Source organism: Parasteatoda tepidariorum, chromosome 6 (genome assembly GCF_982258835.1).
Source record: "Parasteatoda tepidariorum strain Cologne lab strain chromosome 6, Ptep-v5.0, whole genome shotgun sequence".
Lineage (NCBI taxonomy): Eukaryota > Metazoa > Arthropoda > Arachnida > Araneae > Theridiidae > Parasteatoda > Parasteatoda tepidariorum.
In genome coordinates, this window is record NC_141760.1 from 24,755,995 (window position 1) to 24,777,894 (window position 21,900).

Genomic DNA, 21,900 nt, shown 5'->3' on the forward strand with positions numbered 1-21,900 from the left:
AATGAGGGTGGTGTAACAGATATGACACCTAATTCGAAATAGTAGGGGAAAATATGTCTTCCTAGAAAAAATAAAGGTGAAAAAATAGCACGAAAATTATTCAACTATTTCACTAGATCCAACAACATATTTCATTTTACCTGTAACAAAGATTGTTCATTTGCTGGAATTTTTAATCAAAAAAATTTTTTTTTCTAAAAGCATTGGGATTATTTTTTCTACTTAAAGAAAAAAAAATTAAAATTTGCATCCCCTATCCATAGGTTTACATCCCCTTACCTATCCTATCATTTGAGCTCCCACGATTCACAGTCAAGTCATGAGAACTAATGGAATTGATTATTCACAATTGATCAGCTATAAAGGGTCTGAATAAGTGTTTCATTTATATGAACAAATCAAAGATCAATCAAATCTCTTTTTTACCCCAGCTGAGTTAAATAAAGTCTTCAAATTGATAAGAAAATTAAACAAAATTTCATTCGAGAAGAAGCATTGAGAGCATTTAAGATGTCATTTCAACTTTTAACTTGAGGGGTCTCATAACCTGCGTGGTTCAGATGAAAAAATGCAGCATAAGATATAAAATGCATGAAAAATGAAAATTTAGACAAATAAATAATGAAGATAAAGAGAATAACTTTTCTTTATTTCTATTAAAAATCCTATTAACAATAAAAAAACATATCGTAAGATATAGTTAGACCTTAAAGTGTGGATAAAGCAACAGCAACAGAATTACTAGTGTTTAATGTCGACGAAGTATCAACCATGTTGATATTAGCAGATTTGAGGACTTGCATAAGAGCTACCATGGCTTCCATAAGAGCTTCCACCGTTGCTTCACTTCTAGATAACCCAGAGCTTGTGAGTTGAGAAATACTCGATTTAAGACCGTTGACCAAATTATTAATTTCCAAACCATTAGGTCCAATTGATTGCACAACTAATGAAGCCATTTTGTTAACTCGAGCCGCAGCTGCCGGTGACTTAAGGCCAATAGGAGAATCGGCTAAAGATTTCACTGATAATGATGGAGTTTGTAAACTAACAGTTGGGCCTTTGCTAGATGGAACACCGAAATCTAAAGAAACGCCATTATCTAAAGCAGGATAATCCATATCGGAGCCTAGAGCAGAACCAAATTCGGAACCAGCTCCACTAGGAGATGGACCACTTTGAATTGATACTACAATACCTCTAGATGCGTTTGATAAATCGTCTTGAACGTTAATGCCTGACAGGTCAATTCCATATCTAGGAGCATTAGACGATACTCCTTGCAAGGTAACTGAAACGAGTTTTGGAGCCTTTGCGTTCAAATCAGAGTCGGAAGATATCTGGCCGCAGGATGATAACACATCAGCTGCTGCGTTGCCAATGGCTTGAGCGTAATCTCTTGAGTCAGATCCCGTTCTTACTTTAGATACGGCACTCACGATAGCAGTTCTCAGCTTCCCTGCAGTACTGCCATCCAATCCGAAATTGGCGGAAATCATATCTGCGAGATTTTTCGAAAGATTGATGGCAACTCCCTTGGAGGTTCTGGCATTGAAAGCAGCTCTAAACACATTTGACTTCGAAAGAGAGTCTGTGAGTGGAACAGCGAGTTTTGCAGTTAATCCACCAGTTGAAGATGGTCCAAAAGCATCAGGGCCTGCTCCTCCTGGATAACCTCCACTCAAGTCAATATCGAGAGAAGAATCCGCTGAACCAGAATCAGGGCCAGCTCCACCACGAGATGGACCACTTTGAATTGAAACTACAATACCTCTAGATGCGTTTGATAAATCGTCTTGAACGTAAATGCCTGACAGGTCAATTCCATATCGAGGGGCATTAGACGATACTCCTTGCAAGGTAACTGAAACGAGTTTTGGAGCCTTTGCGTTCAAATCAGAGTCGGAAGATATCTGTCCGCTGGAAGATAACACATCAGCTGTTGCGTTGCCAATGGCTTGAGCGTAATCTCTTGAGTCAGATCCAGTTCTTACTTTAGATACGGCACTCAGGATAGCAGTTCTCAGCTTCGCTGCAGTATTGGCATCCAATCCGAAATTGGCGGAAATCGTATCTGCGAGATTTTTCGAAAGATTGATGGCAACTCCCTTGGAGGTTCTGGCATTGAAAGCAGCTCTAAACACATTTGACTTCGAAAGAGAACCTGTGAGTGGTACAGAGAGTTTCGCAGTTAATCCACCAGTTGAAGAGGGTCCGAATGCATCAGGGCCTGCTCCTCCTGGATAACCTCCACCCAAGTCAATATCGAGAGAAGAATCCGCTGAACCAGAATCAGGGCCAGCTCCACCACGAGATGAACCACTTTGAATTGATACTACAATACCTCTAGATGCGTTGGATAAATCGTCTTGAACGTTAATGCCTGACAGGTCAATTCCATATCGAGGGGCATTAGACGATACTCCTTGCAAGGTAACTGAAACGAGTTTTGGAGCCTTTGTGTTCAAATCAGAGTCGGAAGATATCTGGCCGCTGGATGATAACACATCAGCTGTTGCGTTGCCAATGGCTTGAGCGTAATCTCTTGAGTCAGATCCAGTTCTTACTTTAGATACAGCACTAACGATAGCAGTTCTCAGCTTCGCTGCAGTATTGGCATCCAATCCGAAATTGGCGGAAATCGTATCTGCGAGATTTTTCGAAAGATTGATGGCAACTCCCTTGGAGGTTCTGGCATTGAAAGCAGCTCTAAACACATTTGACTTCGAAAGAGAACCTGTGAGTGGTACAGAGAGTTTCGTAGTTAATCCGCCAGTTGAAGAGGGTCCGAATGCATCAGGGCCTGCTCCTCCTGGATAACCTCCACCCAAGTCAATATCGAGAGAAGAATCCGCTGAATCAGAATCAGGGCCAGCTCCACCACGAGATGAACCACTTTGAATTGATACTACAATACCTCTAGATGCGTTTGATAAATCGTCTTGAACGTTAATGCCTGACAGGTCAATTCCATATCGAGGAGCATTAGACGATACTCCTTGCAAGGTAACTGAAACGAGTTTTGGAGCCTTTGAGTTCAAATCAGAGTCGGAAGATATCTGGCCGCTGGATGATAACACATCAGCTGTTGCGTTGCCAATGGCTTGAGCGTAATCTCTTGAGTCAGATCCAGTTCTTACTTTAGATACGGCACTCACGATAGCAGTTCTCAGCTTCGCTGCAGTATTGGCATCCAATCCGAAATTGGCGGAAATCGTATCTGCGAGATTTTTCGAAAGATTGATGGCAACTCCCTTGGAGGTTCTGGCATTGAAAGCAGCTCTAAACACATTTGACTTCGAAAGAGAACCTGTGAGTGGTACAGAGAGTTTCGCAGTTAATCCACCAGTCGAAGAGGGTCCGAATGCATCAGGGCCTGCTCCTCCTGGATAACCTCCACCCAAGTCAATATCGAGAGAAGAATCCGCTGAACCAGAATCAGGGCCAGCTCCACCACGAGATGGACCACTTTGAATTGATACTACAATACCTCTAGATGCGTTTGATAAATCGTCTTGAACGTTAATGCCTGACAGGTCAATCCCATATCGAGGGGCATTAGACGATACTCCTTGCAAGGTAACTGAAACGAGTTTTGGAGCCTTTGAGTTCAAATCAGAGTCGGAAGATATCTGGCCGCTGGATGATAACACATCAGCTGTTGCGTTGCCAATGGCTTGAGCGTAATCTCTTGAGTCAGATCCAGTTCTTACTTTAGATACGGCACTCACGATAGCAGTTCTCAGCTTCGCTGCAGTATTGGCATCCAATCCGAAATTGGCGGAAATCGTATCTGCGAGATTTTTCGAAAGATTGATGGCAACTCCCTTGGAGATTCTGGCATTGAAAGCAGCTCTAAACACATTTGACTTCGAAAGAGAACCTGTGAGTGGTACAGAGAGTTTCGCAGTTAATCCACTAGTCGAAGAGGGTCCGAATGCATCAGGGCCTGCTCCTCCTGGATAACCTCCACCCAAGTCAATATCGAGTGAAGAATCCGCTGAACCAGAATCAGGGCCAGCTCCACCACGAGATGGACCACTTTGAATTGATACTACAATACCTCTAGATGCGTTTGATAAATCGTCTTGAACGTTAATGCCTGACAGGTCAATTCCATATCGAGGGGCATTAGACGATACTCCTTGCAAGGTAACTGAAACGAGTTTTGGAGCCTTTGAGTTCAAATCAGAGTCGGAAGATATCTGGCCGCTGGATGATAACACATCAGCTGTTGCGTTGCCAATGGCTTGAGCGTAATCTCTTGAGTCAGATCCAGTTCTTACTTTAGATACGGCACTCACGATAGCAGTTCTCAGCTTCGCTGCAGTATTGGCATCCAATCCGAAATTGGCAGAAATCGTATCTGCGAGATTTTTTGAAAGATTGATGGCAACTCCCTTGGAGGTTCTGGCATTGAAAGCAGCTCTAAACACATTTGACTTCGAAAGAGAACCTGTGAGTGGTACAGAGAGTTTCGCAGTTAATCCACCAGTTGAAGAGGGTCCGAAAGCATCAGGGCCTGCTCCTCCTGGATAGCCTCCACCCAAGTCAATATCGAGAGAAGAATCCGCTGAACCAGAATCAGGGCCAGCTCCACCACGAGATGGACCACTTTGAATTGATACTACAATACCTCTAGATGCGTTTGATAAATCGTCTTGAACGTTAATGCCTGACAGGTCAATTCCATATCGAGGGGCATTAGACGATACTCCTTGCAAGGTAACTGAAACGAGTTTTGGAGCCTTTGAGTTCAAATCAGAGTCGGACGATATCTGGCCGCTGGATGATAACACATCAGCTGTTGCGTTGCCAATGGCTTGAGCGTAATCTCTTGAGTCAGATCCAGTTCTTACTTTAGATACGGCACTCACGATAGCAGTTCTCAGCTTCGCTGCAGTATTAGCATCCATTCCGAAATTGGCGGAAATGGTATCTGCGAGATTTTTCGAAAGATTGATGGCAACTCCCTTGGAGGTTCTGGCATTGAAAGCAGCTCTAAACACATTTGACTTCGAAAGAGAACCTGTGAGTGGTACAGAGAGTTTCGCAGTTAATCCACCAGTTGAAGAGGGTCCGAATGCATCAGGGCCTGCTCCTCCTGGATAACCTCCACCCAAGTCAATATGGAGAGAAGAATCCGCTGAACCAGAATCAGGGCCAGCTCCACCACGAGATGGACCACTTTGAATTGATACTACAATACCTCTAGATGCGTTTGATAAATCGTCTTGAACGTTAATGCCTGACAGGTCAATTCCATATCGAGGGGCATTAGACGATACTCCTTGCAAGGTAACTGAAACGAGTTTTGGAGCCTTTGAGTTCAAATCAGAGTCGGAAGATATCTGGCCGCTGGATGATAACACATCAGCTGTTGCGTTGCCAATGGCTTGAGCGTAATCTCTTGAGTCAGATCCAGTTCTTACTTTAGATACGGCACTCACGATAGCAGTTCTCAGCTTCGCTGCAGTATTGGCATCCAAACCGAAATTGGCGGAAATAGTATCTGCGAGATTTTTCGAAAGATTGATGGCAACTCCCTTGGAGGTTCTGGCATTGAAAGCAGCTCTAAACACATTTGACTTCGAAAGAGAACCTGTGAGTGGTACAGAGAGTTTCGCAGTTAATCCACCAGTTGAAGAGGGTCCGAAAGCATCAGGGCCTGCTCCTCCTGGATAGCCTCCACCCAAGTCAATATCGAGAGAAGAATCTGCTGAACCAGAATCAGGGCCAGCTCCACCACGAGATGGACCACTTTGAATGAATACTACAATACCTCTAGATGCGTTTGATAAATCGTCTTGAACGTTAATGCCTGACAGGTCAATTCCATATCGAGGAGCATTAGACGATACTCCTTGCAAGGTAACTGAAACGAGTTTTGGGGCCTTTGCGTTCAAATCAGAGTCGGAAGATATCTGGCCGCTGGATGATAACACATCCGCTGTTGCGTTGCCAATGGCTTGAGCGTAATCTCTTGAGTCAGATCCAGTTCTTACTTTAGATACGGCACTCACGATAGCAGTTCTCAGCTTCGCTGCAGTATTGGCATCCAATCCGAAATTGGCGGAAATCGTATCTGCGAGATTCTTCGAAAGATTGATGGCAACTCCCTTGGAGGTTCTGGAATTGAAAGCAGCTCTAAACACATTTGACTTCGAAAGAGAACCTGTGAGTGGTACAGAGAGTTTTGCAGTTAACCCACTAGTTGAAGAGGGTCCGAATGCATCAGGGCCTGCTCCACCTGGATAACCTCCACCCAAGTCAATATCGAGAGAAGAATCCGCTAAACCAGAATCAGGGCCAGCTCCACCAGGAGATGTACCACTTTGAATTGATACTACAATACCTCTAGATGCGTTTGATAAATCGTCTTGAACGTTAATGCCGGACAGGTTAATTCCATATCGAGGAGCATTAGACGATACTCCTTGCAAGGTAACTGAAACGAGTTTTGGAGCCTTTGCGTTCAAATCAGAGTCGGAAGAAATCTGGCCGCTGGATGATAACACATCAGCTGTTGCGTTGCCAATGGCTTGAGCGTAATCTCTTGAGTCAGATCCCGTTCTTACTTTAGATACGGCACTCACGATAGCAGTTCTCAGCTTCGCTGCAGTACTGGCATCCAATCCGAAATTGGCGGAAATCGTATCTGCGAGATTCTTTGAAAGATTGATGGCAACTCCCTTGGAGGTTCTGGAATTGAAAGCAGCTCTAAACACATTTGACTTCGAAAGAGAATCTGTGAGTGGTACAGAGAGTTTCGCAGTTAACCCACTAGTTGAAGAGGGTCCGAATGCATCAGGGCCTGCTCCACCTGGATAACCTCCACCCAAGTCAATATCGAGAGAAGAATCCGCTGAACCAGAATCAGGGCCAGCTCCACCAGGAGATGTACCACTTTGAATTGATACTACAATACCTCTAGATGCGTTTGATAAATCGTCTTGAACGTTAATGCCGGACAGGTCAATTCCATATCGAGGAGCATTAGACGATACTCCTTGCAAGGTAACTGAAACGAGTTTTGGAGCCTTTGCGTTCAAATCAGAGTCGGAAGAAATCTGGCCGCTGGATGATAACACATCAGCTGTTGCGTTGCCAATGGCTTGAGCGTAATCTCTTGAGTCAGATCCCGTTCTTACTTTAGATACGGCACTCACGATAGCAGTTCTCAGCTTCGCTGCAGTACTGGCATCCAATCCGAAATTGGCAGAAATCATATCTGCGAGATTTTTCGAAAGATTGATAGCAACTCCCTTAGAGGTTCTGACATTGAAAGCAGCTCTAAACACATTTGACTTCGAAAGAGAACCTGTGAGTGGTACAGAGAGTTTCGCAGTTAATCCACCAGTTGAAGAGGGTCCGAAAGCATCAGGGCCTGCTCCTCCTGGATAGCCTCCACCCAAGTCAATATCGAGAGAAGAATCTGCTGAACCAGAATCAGGGCCAGCTCCACCACGAGATGGACCACTTTGAATGAATACTACAATACCTCTAGATGCGTTTGATAAATCGTCTTGAACGTTAATGCCGGACAGGTCAATTCCATATCGAGGAGCATTAGACGATACTCCTTGCAAGGTAACTGAAACGAGTTTTGGAGCCTTTGCGTTCAAATCAGAGTCGGAAGAAATCTGGCCGCTGGATGATAACACATCAGCTGTTGCGTTGCCAATGGCTTGAGCGTAATCTCTTGAGTCAGATCCCGTTCTTACTTTAGATACGGCACTCACGATAGCAGTTCTCAGCTTCGCTGCAGTACTGGCATCCAATCCGAAATTGGCAGAAATCATATCTGCGAGATTTTTCGAAAGATTGATAGCAACTCCCTTAGAGGTTCTGGCATTGAAAGCAGCTATAAACACATTTGACTTCGAAAGAGAACCTGTGAGTGGTACAGAGAGTTTCGCAGTTAATCCACCAGCTGAAGAGGGTCCGAATGCATCAGGGCCTGCTCCTCCTGGATAACCTCCACCCAAGTCAATATCGAGAGACATATCCGCTGAACCAGAATCGGGGCCAGCTCCACCAGGAGATGGACCACTTTGAATTGATACTACAATACCTCTAGATGCGTTTGATAAATCGTCTTGAACGTTAATGCCTGAGAGGTCAATTCCATATCGAGGAGCATTAGACGATACTCCTTGCAAGGTAACTGAAACGAGTTTTGGAGCCTTTGCGTTCAAATCAGAGTCGGAAGATATCTGGCCGCTGGATGATAACACATCCGCTGTTGCGTTGCCAATGGCTTGAGCGTAATCTCTTGAGTCAGATCCAGTTCTTACTTTAGATACGGCACTCACGATAGCAGTTCTCAGCTTCGCTGCAGTATTGGCATCCAATCCGAAATTGGCGGAAATCGTATCTGCGAGATTCTTCGAAAGATTGATGGCAACTCCCTTGGAGGTTCTGGAATTGAAAGCAGCTCTAAGCACATTTGACTTCGAAAGAGAACCTGTGAGTGGTACAGAGAGTTTTGCAGTTAACCCACTAGTTGAAGAGGGTCCGAATGCATCAGGGCCTGCTCCACCTGGATAACCTCCACCCAAGTCAATATCGAGAGAAGAATCCGCTGAACCAGAATCAGGGCCAGCTCCACCAGGAGATGTACCACTTTGAATTGATACTACAATACCTCTAGATGCGTTTGATAAATCGTCTTGAACGTTAATGCCGGACAGGTCAATTCCATATCGAGGAGCATTAGACGATACTCCTTGCAAGGTAACTGAAACGAGTTTTGGAGCCTTTGCGTTCAAATCAGAGTCGGAAGAAATCTGGCCGCTGGATGATAACACATCAGCTGTTGCGTTGCCAATGGCTTGAGCGTAATCTCTTGAGTCAGATCCCGTTCTTACTTTAGATACGGCACTCACGATAGCAGTTCTCAGCTTCGCTGCAGTACTGGCATCCAATCCGAAATTGGCGGAAATCGTATCTGCGAGATTCTTTGAAAGATTGATGGCAACTCCCTTGGAGGTTCTGGAATTGAAAGCAGCTCTAAACACATTTGACTTCGAAAGAGAACCTGTGAGTGGTACAGAGAGTTTCGCAGTTAATCCACCAGCTGAAGAGGGTCCGAATGCATCAGGGCCTGCTCCTCCTGGATAACCTCCACCCAAGTCAATATCGAGAGACATATCCGCTGAACCAGAATCAGGGCCAGCTCCACCACGAGATGGACCACTTTGAATTGATACTACAATACCTCTAGATGCGTTTGATAAATCGTCTTGAACGTTAATGCCTGACAGGTCAATTCCATATCGAGGAGCATTAGACGATACTCCTTGCAAGGTAACTGAAACGAGTTTTGGGGCCTTTGCGTTCAAATCAGAGTCGGAAGATATCTGGCCGCTGGATGATAACACATCCGCTGTTGCGTTGCCAATGGCTTGAGCGTAATCTCTTGAGTCAGATCCAGTTCTTACTTTAGATACGGCACTCACGATAGCAGTTCTCAGCTTCGCTGCAGTATTGGCATCCAATCCGAAATTGGCGGAAATCGTATCTGCGAGATTCTTCGAAAGATTGATGGCAACTCCCTTGGAGGTTCTGGAATTGAAAGCAGCTCTAAACACATTTGACTTCGAAAGAGAACCTGTGAGTGGTACAGAGAGTTTCGCAGTTAATCCACCAGTTGAAGAGGGTCCGAAAGCATCAGGGCCTGCTCCTCCTGGATAGCCTCCACCCAAGTCAATATCGAGAGAAGAATCTGCTGAACCAGAATCAGGGCCAGCTCCACCACGAGATGGACCACTTTGAATGAATACTACAATACCTCTAGATGCGTTTGATAAATCGTCTTGAACGTTAATGCCTGACAGGTCAATTCCATATCGAGGAGCATTAGACGATACTCCTTGCAAGGTAACTGAAACGAGTTTTGGGGCCTTTGCGTTCAAATCAGAGTCGGAAGATATCTGGCCGCTGGATGATAACACATCCGCTGTTGCGTTGCCAATGGCTTGAGCGTAATCTCTTGAGTCAGATCCAGTTCTTACTTTAGATACGGCACTCACGATAGCAGTTCTCAGCTTCGCTGCAGTACTGGCATCCAATCCGAAATTGGCGGAAATCGTATCTGCGAGATTTTTCGAAAGATTGATGGCAACTCCCTTGGAGGTTCTGGAATTGAAAGCAGCTCTAAACACATTTGACTTCGAAAGAGAACCTGTGAGTGGTACAGAGAGTTTCGCAGTTAACCCACCAGTTGAAGAGGGTCCGAATGCATCAGGGCCTGCTCCACCTGGATAACCTCCACCCAAGTCAATATCGAGAGAAGAATCCGCTGAACCAGAATCAGGGCCAGCTCCACCAGGAGATGTACCACTTTGAATTGATACTACAATACCTCTAGATGCGTTTGATAAATCGTCTTGAACGTTAATGCCGGACAGGTCAATTCCATATCGAGGAGCATTAGACGATACTCCTTGCAAGGTAACTGAAACGAGTTTTGGAGCCTTCGCGTTCAAATCAGAGTCGGAAGATATCTGGCCGCTGGATGATAACACATCAGCTGTTGCGTTGCCAATGGCTTGAGCGTAATCTCTTGTGTCAGATCCAGTTCTTACTTTAGATACGGCACTCACGATAGCAGTTCTCAGCTTTGCTGCAGTACTAGCATCCAATCCGAAATTGGCGGAAATCGTATCTGCGAGATTTTTCGAAAGATTGATAGCAACTCCCTTGGAGGTTCTGGCATTGAAAGCAGCTCTAAACACATTTGACTTCGACAGAGAACCTGTGAGTGGTAAAGAGAGTTTCGCAGTTAATCCTCCTGTTGAAGAGGGTCCGAATGCATCAGGGCCTGCTCCTCCTGGATAACCTCCACCCAAGTCAATATCGAGAGACATATCCGATGAACCAAAATCAGGGCCAGCTCCACCAGGAGATGGACCACTTTGAATTAATACTACAATACCTCTAGATGCGTTTGATAAATCGTCTTGAACGTTAATGCCTGACAGGTCAATTCCATATCGAGGAGCATTAGACGATACTCCTTGCAAGGTAACTGAAACGAGTTTTGGAGCCTTTACGTTCAAATCAGAGTCGGAAGATATCTGGCCGCTGGATAACACATCAGCTGTTGCGTTGCCAATGGCTTGAGCGTAATCTCTTGTGTCAGATCCAGTTCTTACTTTAGATACGGCACTCACGATAGCAGTTCTCAGCTTTGCTGCAGTACTAGCATCCAATCCGAAATTGGCGGAGATCGTATCTGCGAGATTTTTCGAAAGATTGATAGCAACTCCCTTGGAGGTTCTGGCATTGAAAGCAGCTCTAAACACATTTGATTTCGACAGAGAACCTGTGAGTGGTACAGAGAGTTTCGCAGTTAATCCTCCTGTTGAAGAGGGTCCGAATGCATCAGGGCCTGCTCCTCCTGGATAACCTCCACCCAAGTCAATATCTAGAGACATATCCGATGAACCAGAATCAGGGCCAGCTCCACCAGGAGATGGACCACTTTGAATTGATACTACAATACCTCTAGATGCGTTTGATAAATCGTCTTGAACGTTAACGCCTGACAGGTCAATTCCATATCGAGGAGCATTAGACGATACTCCTTGCAAGGTAACTGAAACGAGTTTTGGAGCCTTTGCTTTCAAATCAGAGTCGGAAGATATCTGACCGCTGGATGATAACACATCAGCTGTTGCGTTGCCAATGGCTTGAGCGTAATCTCTTGTGTCAGATCCAGTTCTTACTTTAGATACGGCACTCACGATAGCAGTTCTCAGCTTTGCTGCAGTACTAGCATCCAATCCAAAATTGGCGGAAATCGTATCTGCGAGATTTTTCGAAAGATTGATAGCAACTCCCTTGGAGGTTCTGGCATTGAAAGCAGCTCTAAACACATTTGACTTCGAAAGAGAACCTGTGAGTGGTACAGAGAGTTTTGCAGTTAACCCACTAGTTGAAGAGGGTCCGAATGCATCAGGGCCTGCTCCACCTGGATAACCTCCACCCAAGTCAATATCGAGAGAAGAATCCGCTGAACCAGAATCAGGGCCAGCTCCACCAGGAGATGTACCACTTTGAATTGATACTACAATACCTCTAGATGCGTTTGATAAATCGTCTTGAACGTTAATGCCGGACAGGTCAATTCCATATCGAGGAGCATTAGACGATACTCCTTGCAAGGTAACTGAAACGAGTTTTGGAGCCTTTGCGTTCAAATCAGAGTCGGAAGATATCTGGCCGCTGGATGATAACACATCAGCTGTTGCGTTGCCAATGGCTTGAGCGTAATCTCTTGAGTCAGATCCAGTTCTTACTTTAGATACGGCACTCACGATAGCAGTTCTCAGCTTCGCTGCAGTACTGGCATCCAATCCGAAATTGGCGGAAATCGTATCTGCGAGATTTTTCGAAAGATTGATGGCAACTCCCTTGGAGGTTCTGGAATTGAAAGCAGCTCTAAACACATTTGACTTCGAAAGAGAACCTGTGAGTGGTACAGAGAGTTTCGCAGTTAACCCACCAGTTGAAGAGGGTCCGAATGCATCAGGGCCTGCTCCACCTGGATAACCTCCACCCAAGTCAATATCGAGAGAAGAATCCGCTGAACCAGAATCAGGGCCAGCTCCACCAGGAGATGTACCACTTTGAATTGATACTACAATACCTCTAGATGCGTTTGATAAATCGTCTTGAACGTTAATGCCGGACAGGTCAATTCCATATCGAGGAGCATTAGACGATACTCCTTGCAAGGTAACTGAAACGAGTTTTGGAGCCTTCGCGTTCAAATCAGAGTCGGAAGATATCTGGCCGCTGGATGATAACACATCAGCTGTTGCGTTGCCAATGGCTTGAGCGTAATCTCTTGTGTCAGATCCAGTTCTTACTTTAGATACGGCACTCACGATAGCAGTTCTCAGCTTTGCTGCAGTACTAGCATCCAATCCGAAATTGGCGGAAATCGTATCTGCGAGATTTTTCGAAAGATTGATAGCAACTCCCTTGGAGGTTCTGGCATTGAAAGCAGCTCTAAACACATTTGACTTCGACAGAGAACCTGTGAGTGGTAAAGAGAGTTTCGCAGTTAATCCTCCTGTTGAAGAGGGTCCGAATGCATCAGGGCCTGCTCCTCCTGGATAACCTCCACCCAAGTCAATATCGAGAGACATATCCGATGAACCAAAATCAGGGCCAGCTCCACCAGGAGATGGACCACTTTGAATTAATACTACAATACCTCTAGATGCGTTTGATAAATCGTCTTGAACGTTAATGCCTGACAGGTCAATTCCATATCGAGGAGCATTAGACGATACTCCTTGCAAGGTAACTGAAACGAGTTTTGGAGCCTTTGCGTTCAAATCAGAGTCGGAAGATATCTGGCCGCTGGATGATAACACATCAGCTGTTGCGTTGCCAATGGCTTGAGCGTAATCTCTTGTGTCAGATCCAGTTCTTACTTTAGATACGGCACTCACGATAGCAGTTCTCAGCTTTGCTGCAGTACTAGCATCCAATCCGAAATTGGCGGAGATCGTATCTGCGAGATTTTTCGAAAGATTGATAGCAACTCCCTTGGAGGTTCTGGCATTGAAAGCAGCTCTAAACACATTTGATTTCGACAGAGAACCTGTGAGTGGTACAGAGAGTTTCGCAGTTAATCCTCCTGTTGAAGAGGGTCCGAATGCATCAGGGCCTGCTGCTCCTGGATAACCTCCACCCAAGTCAATATCTAGAGACATATCCGATGAACCAGAATCAGGGCCAGCTCCACCAGGAGATGGACCACTTTGAATTGATACTACAATACCTCTAGATGCGTTTGATAAATCGTCTTGAACGTTAACGCCTGACAGGTCAATTCCATATCGAGGAGCATTAGACGATACTCCTTGCAAGGTAACTGAAACGAGTTTTGGAGCCTTTGCTTTCAAATCAGAGTCGGAAGATATCTGACCGCTGGATGATAACACATCAGCTGTTGCGTTGCCAATGGCTTGAGCGTAATCTCTTGTGTCAGATCCAGTTCTTACTTTAGATACGGCATTCACGATAGCAGTTCTCAGCTTTGCTGCAGTACTAGCATCCAATCCAAAATTGGCGGAAATCGTATCTGCGAGATTTTTCGAAAGATTGATAGCAACTCCCTTGGAGGTTCTGGCATTGAAAGCAGCTCTAAACACATTTGACTTCGAAAGAGAACCTGTGAGTGGTACAGAGAGTTTTGCAGTTAACCCACTAGTTGAAGAGGGTCCGAATGCATCTGGGCCTGCTCCACCTGGATAACCTCCACCCAAGTCAATATCGAGAGAAGAATCCGCTGAACCAGAATCAGGGCCAGCTCCACCAGGAGATGTACCACTTTGAATTGATACTACAATACCTCTAGATGCGTTTGATAAATCGTCTTGAACGTTAATGCCGGACAGGTCAATTCCATATCGAGGAGCATTAGACGATACTCCTTGCAAGGTAACTGAAACGAGTTTTGGAGCCTTCGCGTTCAAATCAGAGTCGGAAGATATCTGGCCGCTGGATGATAACACATCAGCTGTTGCGTTGCCAATGGCTTGAGCGTAATCTCTTGTGTCAGATCCAGTTCTTACTTTAGATACGGCACTCACGATAGCAGTTCTCAGCTTTGCTGCAGTACTAGCATCCAATCCGAAATTGGCGGAAATCGTATCTGCGAGATTTTTCGAAAGATTGATAGCAACTCCCTTGGAGGTTCTGGCATTGAAAGCAGCTCTAAACACATTTGACTTCGACAGAGAACCTGTGAGTGGTAAAGAGAGTTTCGCAGTTAATCCTCCTGTTGAAGAGGGTCCGAATGCATCAGGGCCTGCTCCTCCTGGATAACCTCCACCCAAGTCAATATCGAGAGACATATCCGATGAACCAAAATCAGGGCCAGCTCCACCAGGAGATGGACCACTTTGAATTAATACTACAATACCTCTAGATGCGTTTGATAAATCGTCTTGAACGTTAATGCCTGACAGGTCAATTCCATATCGAGGAGCATTAGACGATACTCCTTGCAAGGTAACTGAAACGAGTTTTGGAGCCTTTGCGTTCAAATCAGAGTCGGAAGATATCTGGCCGCTGGATGATAACACATCAGCTGTTGCGTTGCCAATGGCTTGAGCGTAATCTCTTGTGTCAGATCCAGTTCTTACTTTAGATACGGCACTCACGATAGCAGTTCTCAGCTTTGCTGCAGTACTAGCATCCAATCCGAAATTGGCGGAGATCGTATCTGCGAGATTTTTCGAAAGATTGATAGCAACTCCCTTGGAGGTTCTGGCATTGAAAGCAGCTCTAAACACATTTGATTTCGACAGAGAACCTGTGAGTGGTACAGAGAGTTTCGCAGTTAATCCTCCTGTTGAAGAGGGTCCGAATGCATCAGGGCCTGCTCCTCCTGGATAACCTCCACCCAAGTCAATATCTAGAGACATATCCGATGAACCAGAATCAGGGCCAGCTCCACCAGGAGATGGACCACTTTGAATTGATACTACAATACCTCTAGATGCGTTTGATAAATCGTCTTGAACGTTAACGCCTGACAGGTCAATTCCATATCGAGGAGCATTAGACGATACTCCTTGCAAGGTAACTGAAACGAGTTTTGGAGCCTTTGCTTTCAAATCAGAGTCGGAAGATATCTGACCGCTGGATGATAACACATCAGCTGTTGCGTTGCCAATGGCTTGAGCGTAATCTCTTGTGTCAGATCCAGTTCTTACTTTAGATACGGCACTCACGATAGCAGTTCTCAGCTTTGCTGCAGTACTAGCATCCAATCCAAAATTGGCGGAAATCGTATCTGCGAGATTTTTCGAAAGATTGATAGCAACTCCCTTGGAGGTTCTGGCATTGAAAGCAGCTCTAAACACATTTGACTTCGACAGAGAACCTGTGAGTGGTACAGAGAGTTTCGCAGTTAATCCTCCTGTTGAAGAGGGTCCGAATGCATCAGGGCCTGCTCCTCCTGGATAACCTCCACCCAAGTCAATATCGAGAGACATATCCGATAAACCAAAATCAGGGCCAGCTCCACCAGGAGATGGACCACTTTGAATTGATATTATAATACCTCTAGATGCGTTTGATAAATCGTCTTGAACATTAATGCCTGACAGGTCAATTCCATATCGAGGAGCATTAGACGATACTCCTTGCAAGGTAACTGAAACGAGTTTTGGAGCCTTTGCGTTCAAATCAGAGTCGGAAGATATCTGGCCGCTGGATGATAACACATCAGCTGTTGCGTTGCCAATGGCTTGAGCGTAATCTCTTGAGTCAGATCCAGTTCTTACTTTAGATACGGCACTCACGATAGCAGTTCTCAGCTTTGCTGCAGTACTGGCATCCAATCCGAAATTGGCGGAGATCGTATCTGCGAGATTTTTCGAAAGATTGATAGCAACTCCCTTGGAGGTTCTGGCATTGAAAGCAGCTCTAAACACATTTGACTTTGACAGAGAACCTGTGAGTGGTACAGAGAGTTTCGCAGTTAATCCTCCTGTTGAAGAGGGTCCGAATGCATCAGGGCCTGCTCCTCCTGGATAACCTCCACCCAAGTCAATATCGAGAGACATATCCGATGAACCAGAATCAGGGCCAGCTCCACCAGGAGATGGACCACTTTGAATTGATACTACAATACCTCTAGATGCGTTTGATAAATCGTCTTGAACGTTAACGCCTGACAGGTCAATTCCATATCGAGGAGCATTAGACGATACTCCTTGCAAGGTAACTGAAACGAGTTTTGGAGCCTTTGCGTTCAAATCAGAGTCGGAAGATATCTGACCGCTGGATGATAACACATCAGCTGTTGCGTTGCCAATGGCTTGAGCGTAATCTCTTGTGTCAGATCCAGTTCTTACTTTAGATACGGCACTCACGATAGCAGTTCTCAGCTTTGCTGCAGTACTAGCATCCAATCCAAAATTGGCGGAAATCGTATCTGCGAGATTTTTCGAAAGATTGATAGCAACTCCCTTGGAGGTTCTGGCATTGAAAGCAGCTCTAAACACATTTGACTTCGACAGAGAACCAGTGAGTGGTACAGAGAGTTTCGCAGTTAATCCTCCTGTCGAAGAGGGTCCGAATGCATCAGGGCCTGCTCCTCCTGGATAACCTCCACCCAAGTCAATATCGAGAGACATATCCGATGAACCAGAATCAGGGCCAGCTCCACCAGGAGATGGACCACTTTGAATTGATACTACAATACCTCTAGATGCGTTTGATAAATCGTCTTGAACGTTAACGCCTGACAGGTCAATTCCATATCGAGGAGCATTAGACGATACTCCTTGCAAGGTAACTGAAACGAGTTTTGGAGCCTTTGCGTTCAAATCAGAGTCGGAAGATATCTGGCCGCTGGATGATAACACATCAGCTGTTGCGTTGCCAATGGCTTGAGCGTAATCTCTTGAGTCAGATCCAGTTCTTACTTTAGATACGGCACTCACGATAGCAGTTCTCAGCTTTGCTGCAGTACTGGCATCCAATCCGAAATTGGCGGAGATCGTATCTGCGAGATTTTTCGAAAGATTGATAGCAACTCCCTTGGAGGTTCTTGCATTGAAAGCAGCTCTAAACACATTTGACTTCGACAGAGAACCTGTGAGTGGTACAGAGAGTTTCGCAGTTAATCCTCCTGTTGAAGAGGGTCCGAATGCATCAGGGCCTGCTCCTCCTGGATAACCTCCACCCAAGTCAATATCGAGAGACATATCCGATGAACCAGAATCAGGGCCAGCTCCACCAGGAGATGGACCACTTTGAATTGATACTACAATACCTCTAGATGCGTTTGATAAATCGTCTTGAACGTTAACGCCTGACAGGTCAATTCCATATCGAGGAGCATTAGACGATACTCCTTGCAAGGTAACTGAAACGAGTTTTGGAGCCTTTGCGTTCAAATCAGAGTCGGAAGATATCTGACCGCTGGATGATAACACATCAGCTGTTGCGTTGCCAATGGCTTGAGCGTAATCTCTTGTGTCAGATCCAGTTCTTACTTTAGATACGGCACTCACGATAGCAGTTCTCAGCTTTGCTGCAGTACTAGCATCCAATCCAAAATTGGCGGAAATCGTATCTGCGAGATTTTTCGAAAGATTGATAGCAACTCCCTTGGAGGTTCTGGCATTGAAAGCAGCTCTAAACACATTTGACTTCGACAGAGAACCAGTGAGTGGTACAGAGAGTTTCGCAGTTAATCCTCCTGTTGAAGAGGGTCCGAATGCATCAGGGCCTGCTCCTCCTGGATAACCTCCACCCAAGTCAATATCGAGAGACATATCCGATAAACCAAAATCAGGGCCAGCTCCACCAGGAGATGGACCACTTTGAATTGATACTATAATACCTTTAGATGCGTTTGATAAATCGTCTTGAACGTTAATGCCTGACAGGTCAATTCCATATCGAGGAGCATTAGACGATACTCCTTGCAAGGTAACTGAAACGAGTTTTGGAGCCTTTGCGTTCAAATCAGAGTCGGAAGATATCTGGCCGCTGGATGATAACACATCAGCTGTTGCGTTGCCAATGGCTTGAGCGTAATCTCTTGAGTCAGATCCAGTTCTTACTTTAGATACGGCACTCACGATAGCAGTTCTCAGCTTTGCTGCAGTACTGGCATCCAATCCGAAATTGGCGGAGATCGTATCTGCGAGATTTTTCGAAAGATTGATAGCAACTCCCTTGGAGGTTCTGGCATTGAAAGCAGCTCTAAACACATTTGACTTCGACAGAGAACCTGTGAGTGGTACAGAGAGTTTCGCAGTTAATCCTCCTGTTGAAGAGGGTCCGAATGCATCAGGGCCTGCTCCTCCTGGATAACCTCCACCCAAGTCAATATCGAGAGACATATCCGATGAACCAGAATCAGGGCCAGCTCCACCAGGAGATGGACCACTTTGAATTGATACTACAATACCTCTAGATGCGTTTGATAAATCGTCTTGAACGTTAATGCCTGACAGGTCAATTCCATATCGAGGAGCATTAGACGATACTCCTTGCAAGGTAACTGAAACGAGTTTTGGAGCCTTAGCGTTCAAATCAGAGTCGGAAGATATCTGACCGCTGGATGATAACACATCAGCTGTTGCGTTGCCAATGGCTTGAGCGTAATCTCTTGTGTCAGATCCAGTTCTTACTTTAGATACGGCACTCACGATAGCAGTTCTCAGCTTTGCTGCAGTACTAGCATCCAATCCGAAATTGGCGGAAATCGTATCTGCGAGATTTTTCGAAAGATTGATAGCAACTCCCTTGGAGGTTCTGGCATTGAAAGCAGCTCTAAACACATTTGACTTCGACAGAGAACCTGTGAGTGGTACAGAGAGTTTCGCAGTTAACCCACCAGTTGAAGAGGGTCCGAACGCATCAGGGCCTGCTCCGCCTGGATAACCTCCACTCAAGTCAACATCGAAAGACATATCCGGTGAACCAAAATCAGGACCAGCTCCGCCAGGAGATGAACCACTTTGAATTGATACTACAATACCTCTAGATGCGTTTGATAAATCGTCTTGAACGTTAATGCCTGACAGGTCAATTCCATATCGAGGAGCATTAGACGATACTCCTTGCAAGGTAACTGAAACGAGTTTTGGAGCCTTTGCGTTCAAATCAAAGTCGGAAGATATCTGGCCGCTGGATGATAACACATCAGCTGTTGCGTTGCCAATGGCTTGAGCGTAATCTCTTGTGTCAGATCCAGTTCTTACTTTAGATACGGCACTCACGATAGCAGTTCTCAGCTTTGCTGCAGTACTAGCATCCAATCCAAAATTGGCGGAAATCGTATCTGCGAGATTTTTCGAAAGATTGATAGCAACTCCCTTGGAGGTTCTGGCATTGAAAGCAGCTCTAAACACATTTGACTTCGACAGAGAACCAGTGAGTGGTACAGAGAGTTTCGCAGTTAATCCTCCTGTTGAAGAGGGTCCGAATGCATCAGGGCCTGCTCCTCCTGGATAACCTCCACCCAAGTCAATATCGAGAGACATATCCGATAAACCAAAATCAGGGCCAGCTCCACCAGGAGATGGACCACTTTGAATTGATACTATAATACCTTTAGATGCGTTTGATAAATCGTCTTGAACGTTAATGCCTGACAGGTCAATTCCATATCGAGGAGCATTAGACGATACTCCTTGCAAGGTAACTGAAACGAGTTTTGGAGCCTTTGCGTTCAAATCAGAGTCGGAAGATATCTGGCCGCTGGATGATAACACATCAGCTGTTGCGTTGCCAATGACTTGAGCGTAATCTCTTGTGTCAGATCCAGTTCTTACTTTAGATACGGCACTCACGATAGCAGTTCTCAGCTTCGCTGCAGTATTGGCATCCAATCCGAAATTGGCGGAAATCGTATCTGCGAGATTTTTCGAAAGGTTGATGGCAACTCCCTTGGAGGTTCTGGCATTGAAAGCAGCTCTAAACACATTTGACTTCGACAGAGAACCTGTGAGTGGTACAGAGAGTTTCGCAGTTAACCCACCAGTTGAAGAGGGTCCGAACGCATCAGGGCCTGCTCCGCCTGGATAACCTCCACTCAAGTCAACATCGAAAGACATATCCGGTGAACCAAAATCAGGACCAGCTCCGCCAGGAGATGAACCACTTTGAATTGATACTACAATACCTCTAGATGCGTTTGATAAATCGTCTTGAACGTTAATGCCTGACAGGTCAATTCCATATCGAGGAGCATTAGACGATACTCCTTGCAAGGTAACTGAAACGAGTTTTGGAGCCTTTGCGTTCAAATCAAAGCCGGAAGATATCTGGCCGCTGGATGATAACACATCAGCTGTCGCGTTGCCAATGGCTTGAGCGTAATCTCTTGAGTCAGATCCAGTTCTTACTTTAGATACGGCACTCACGATAGCAGTTCTCAGCTTCGCTGCAGTACTGGCATCCAATCCGAAATTGGCGGAAATCATATCTGCGAGATTTTTCGAAAGATTGATGGCAATTCCTTTGGAGGTTCTAGTATTGAATGCAGCTCTAAACACATTTGACTTCGAAAGTGAACCTGTGAGTGGTACAGCGAGTTTCGCAGTTATTCCCCCAGTTGCAGAGGGTCCAAAAGCATCAGGGCCTGCTCCTGCTGGATAACCTCCAGTTAAGTCAACGTCCAACTTTGAAGTACCTGGGATAGTCGCTGCTTCTGAATATGTTCCAGATAATTTATCATCACCAATCGTTAATGTTATGGGAGGTTGAGTTTCGTCACCTGTGCTTCCTAAATCAAATTCATCGCCTCCTACTTCATTTTCTGAATCATCATTCGCAGCCGCTTCTTTTGCAAACATGCCAATTAGATCTTTAATTTCCATTATAAAATGTCTGTTTACAGTTCCTAAAGTAGATTTAAAGCATTGTTGCAAAGCTTTTGCGAGTGCTTCTGTCTTTACATTGATGCTGTCAAGATCATCAGCATCTTCAGCAATGACAAGTTCTGCCATAGAAGATGCGAAGGCCATATTCATCGCCTGCATCTTTGCAGCATTACTTCCTCCTGAGCTGCTCATGCTACTGAAAGCTGACATCATTGTTTCTACTATTTCTTCCATGTCTTCTTTTTCTTGTTCTGGGAAAACCGGAGATGTACTTATTTTTTTGATAAGACATTTCATAAAAGCTTGCGCTTTAACTGGATTCGCCCAAGGACTTTTAGAGTTGCTACCGGAACCGTGATGACCTCTTCTAGCTTCAACATGATCGTACTGTACATAGACTAATAGCAGAGTCAAACTAAAACTAGTTAACCAGTTCATGACTGCTTTAGTTGCAGTTGCTCAACTGATTGTGACTCTGTTAACTTTTCTCTCTCAATTTATATGAAAAAATCCGTGATTAGTT

The 21,900-nt window shown here is 45.1% G+C and overlaps 1 protein-coding gene across 1 annotated transcript; it reads right to left on the reverse strand.

Annotated features, from left to right (window-relative positions):
* Positions 1 to 628: 628 nt before the first annotated feature.
* Positions 629 to 21,874, reverse strand: LOC107452092 (uncharacterized). The gene has a single exon (XM_071178901.2). It carries the CDS (start codon positions 21,813 to 21,815, stop codon positions 708 to 710), a length of 21,108 nt encoding a protein of 7,035 aa, XP_071035002.2. The 5' UTR covers positions 21,816 to 21,874; the 3' UTR covers positions 629 to 707.
* Between the last annotated feature and the right edge of the window lie 26 nt (positions 21,875 to 21,900).

Bases quoted from the DNA above. Each gene is read 5' to 3' on its own strand.
- LOC107452092 (XM_071178901.2), bottom strand. From the start codon at position 21,815: ATGAACTGGTTAACTAGTTTTAGTTTGACTCTGCTATTAGTCTATGTA.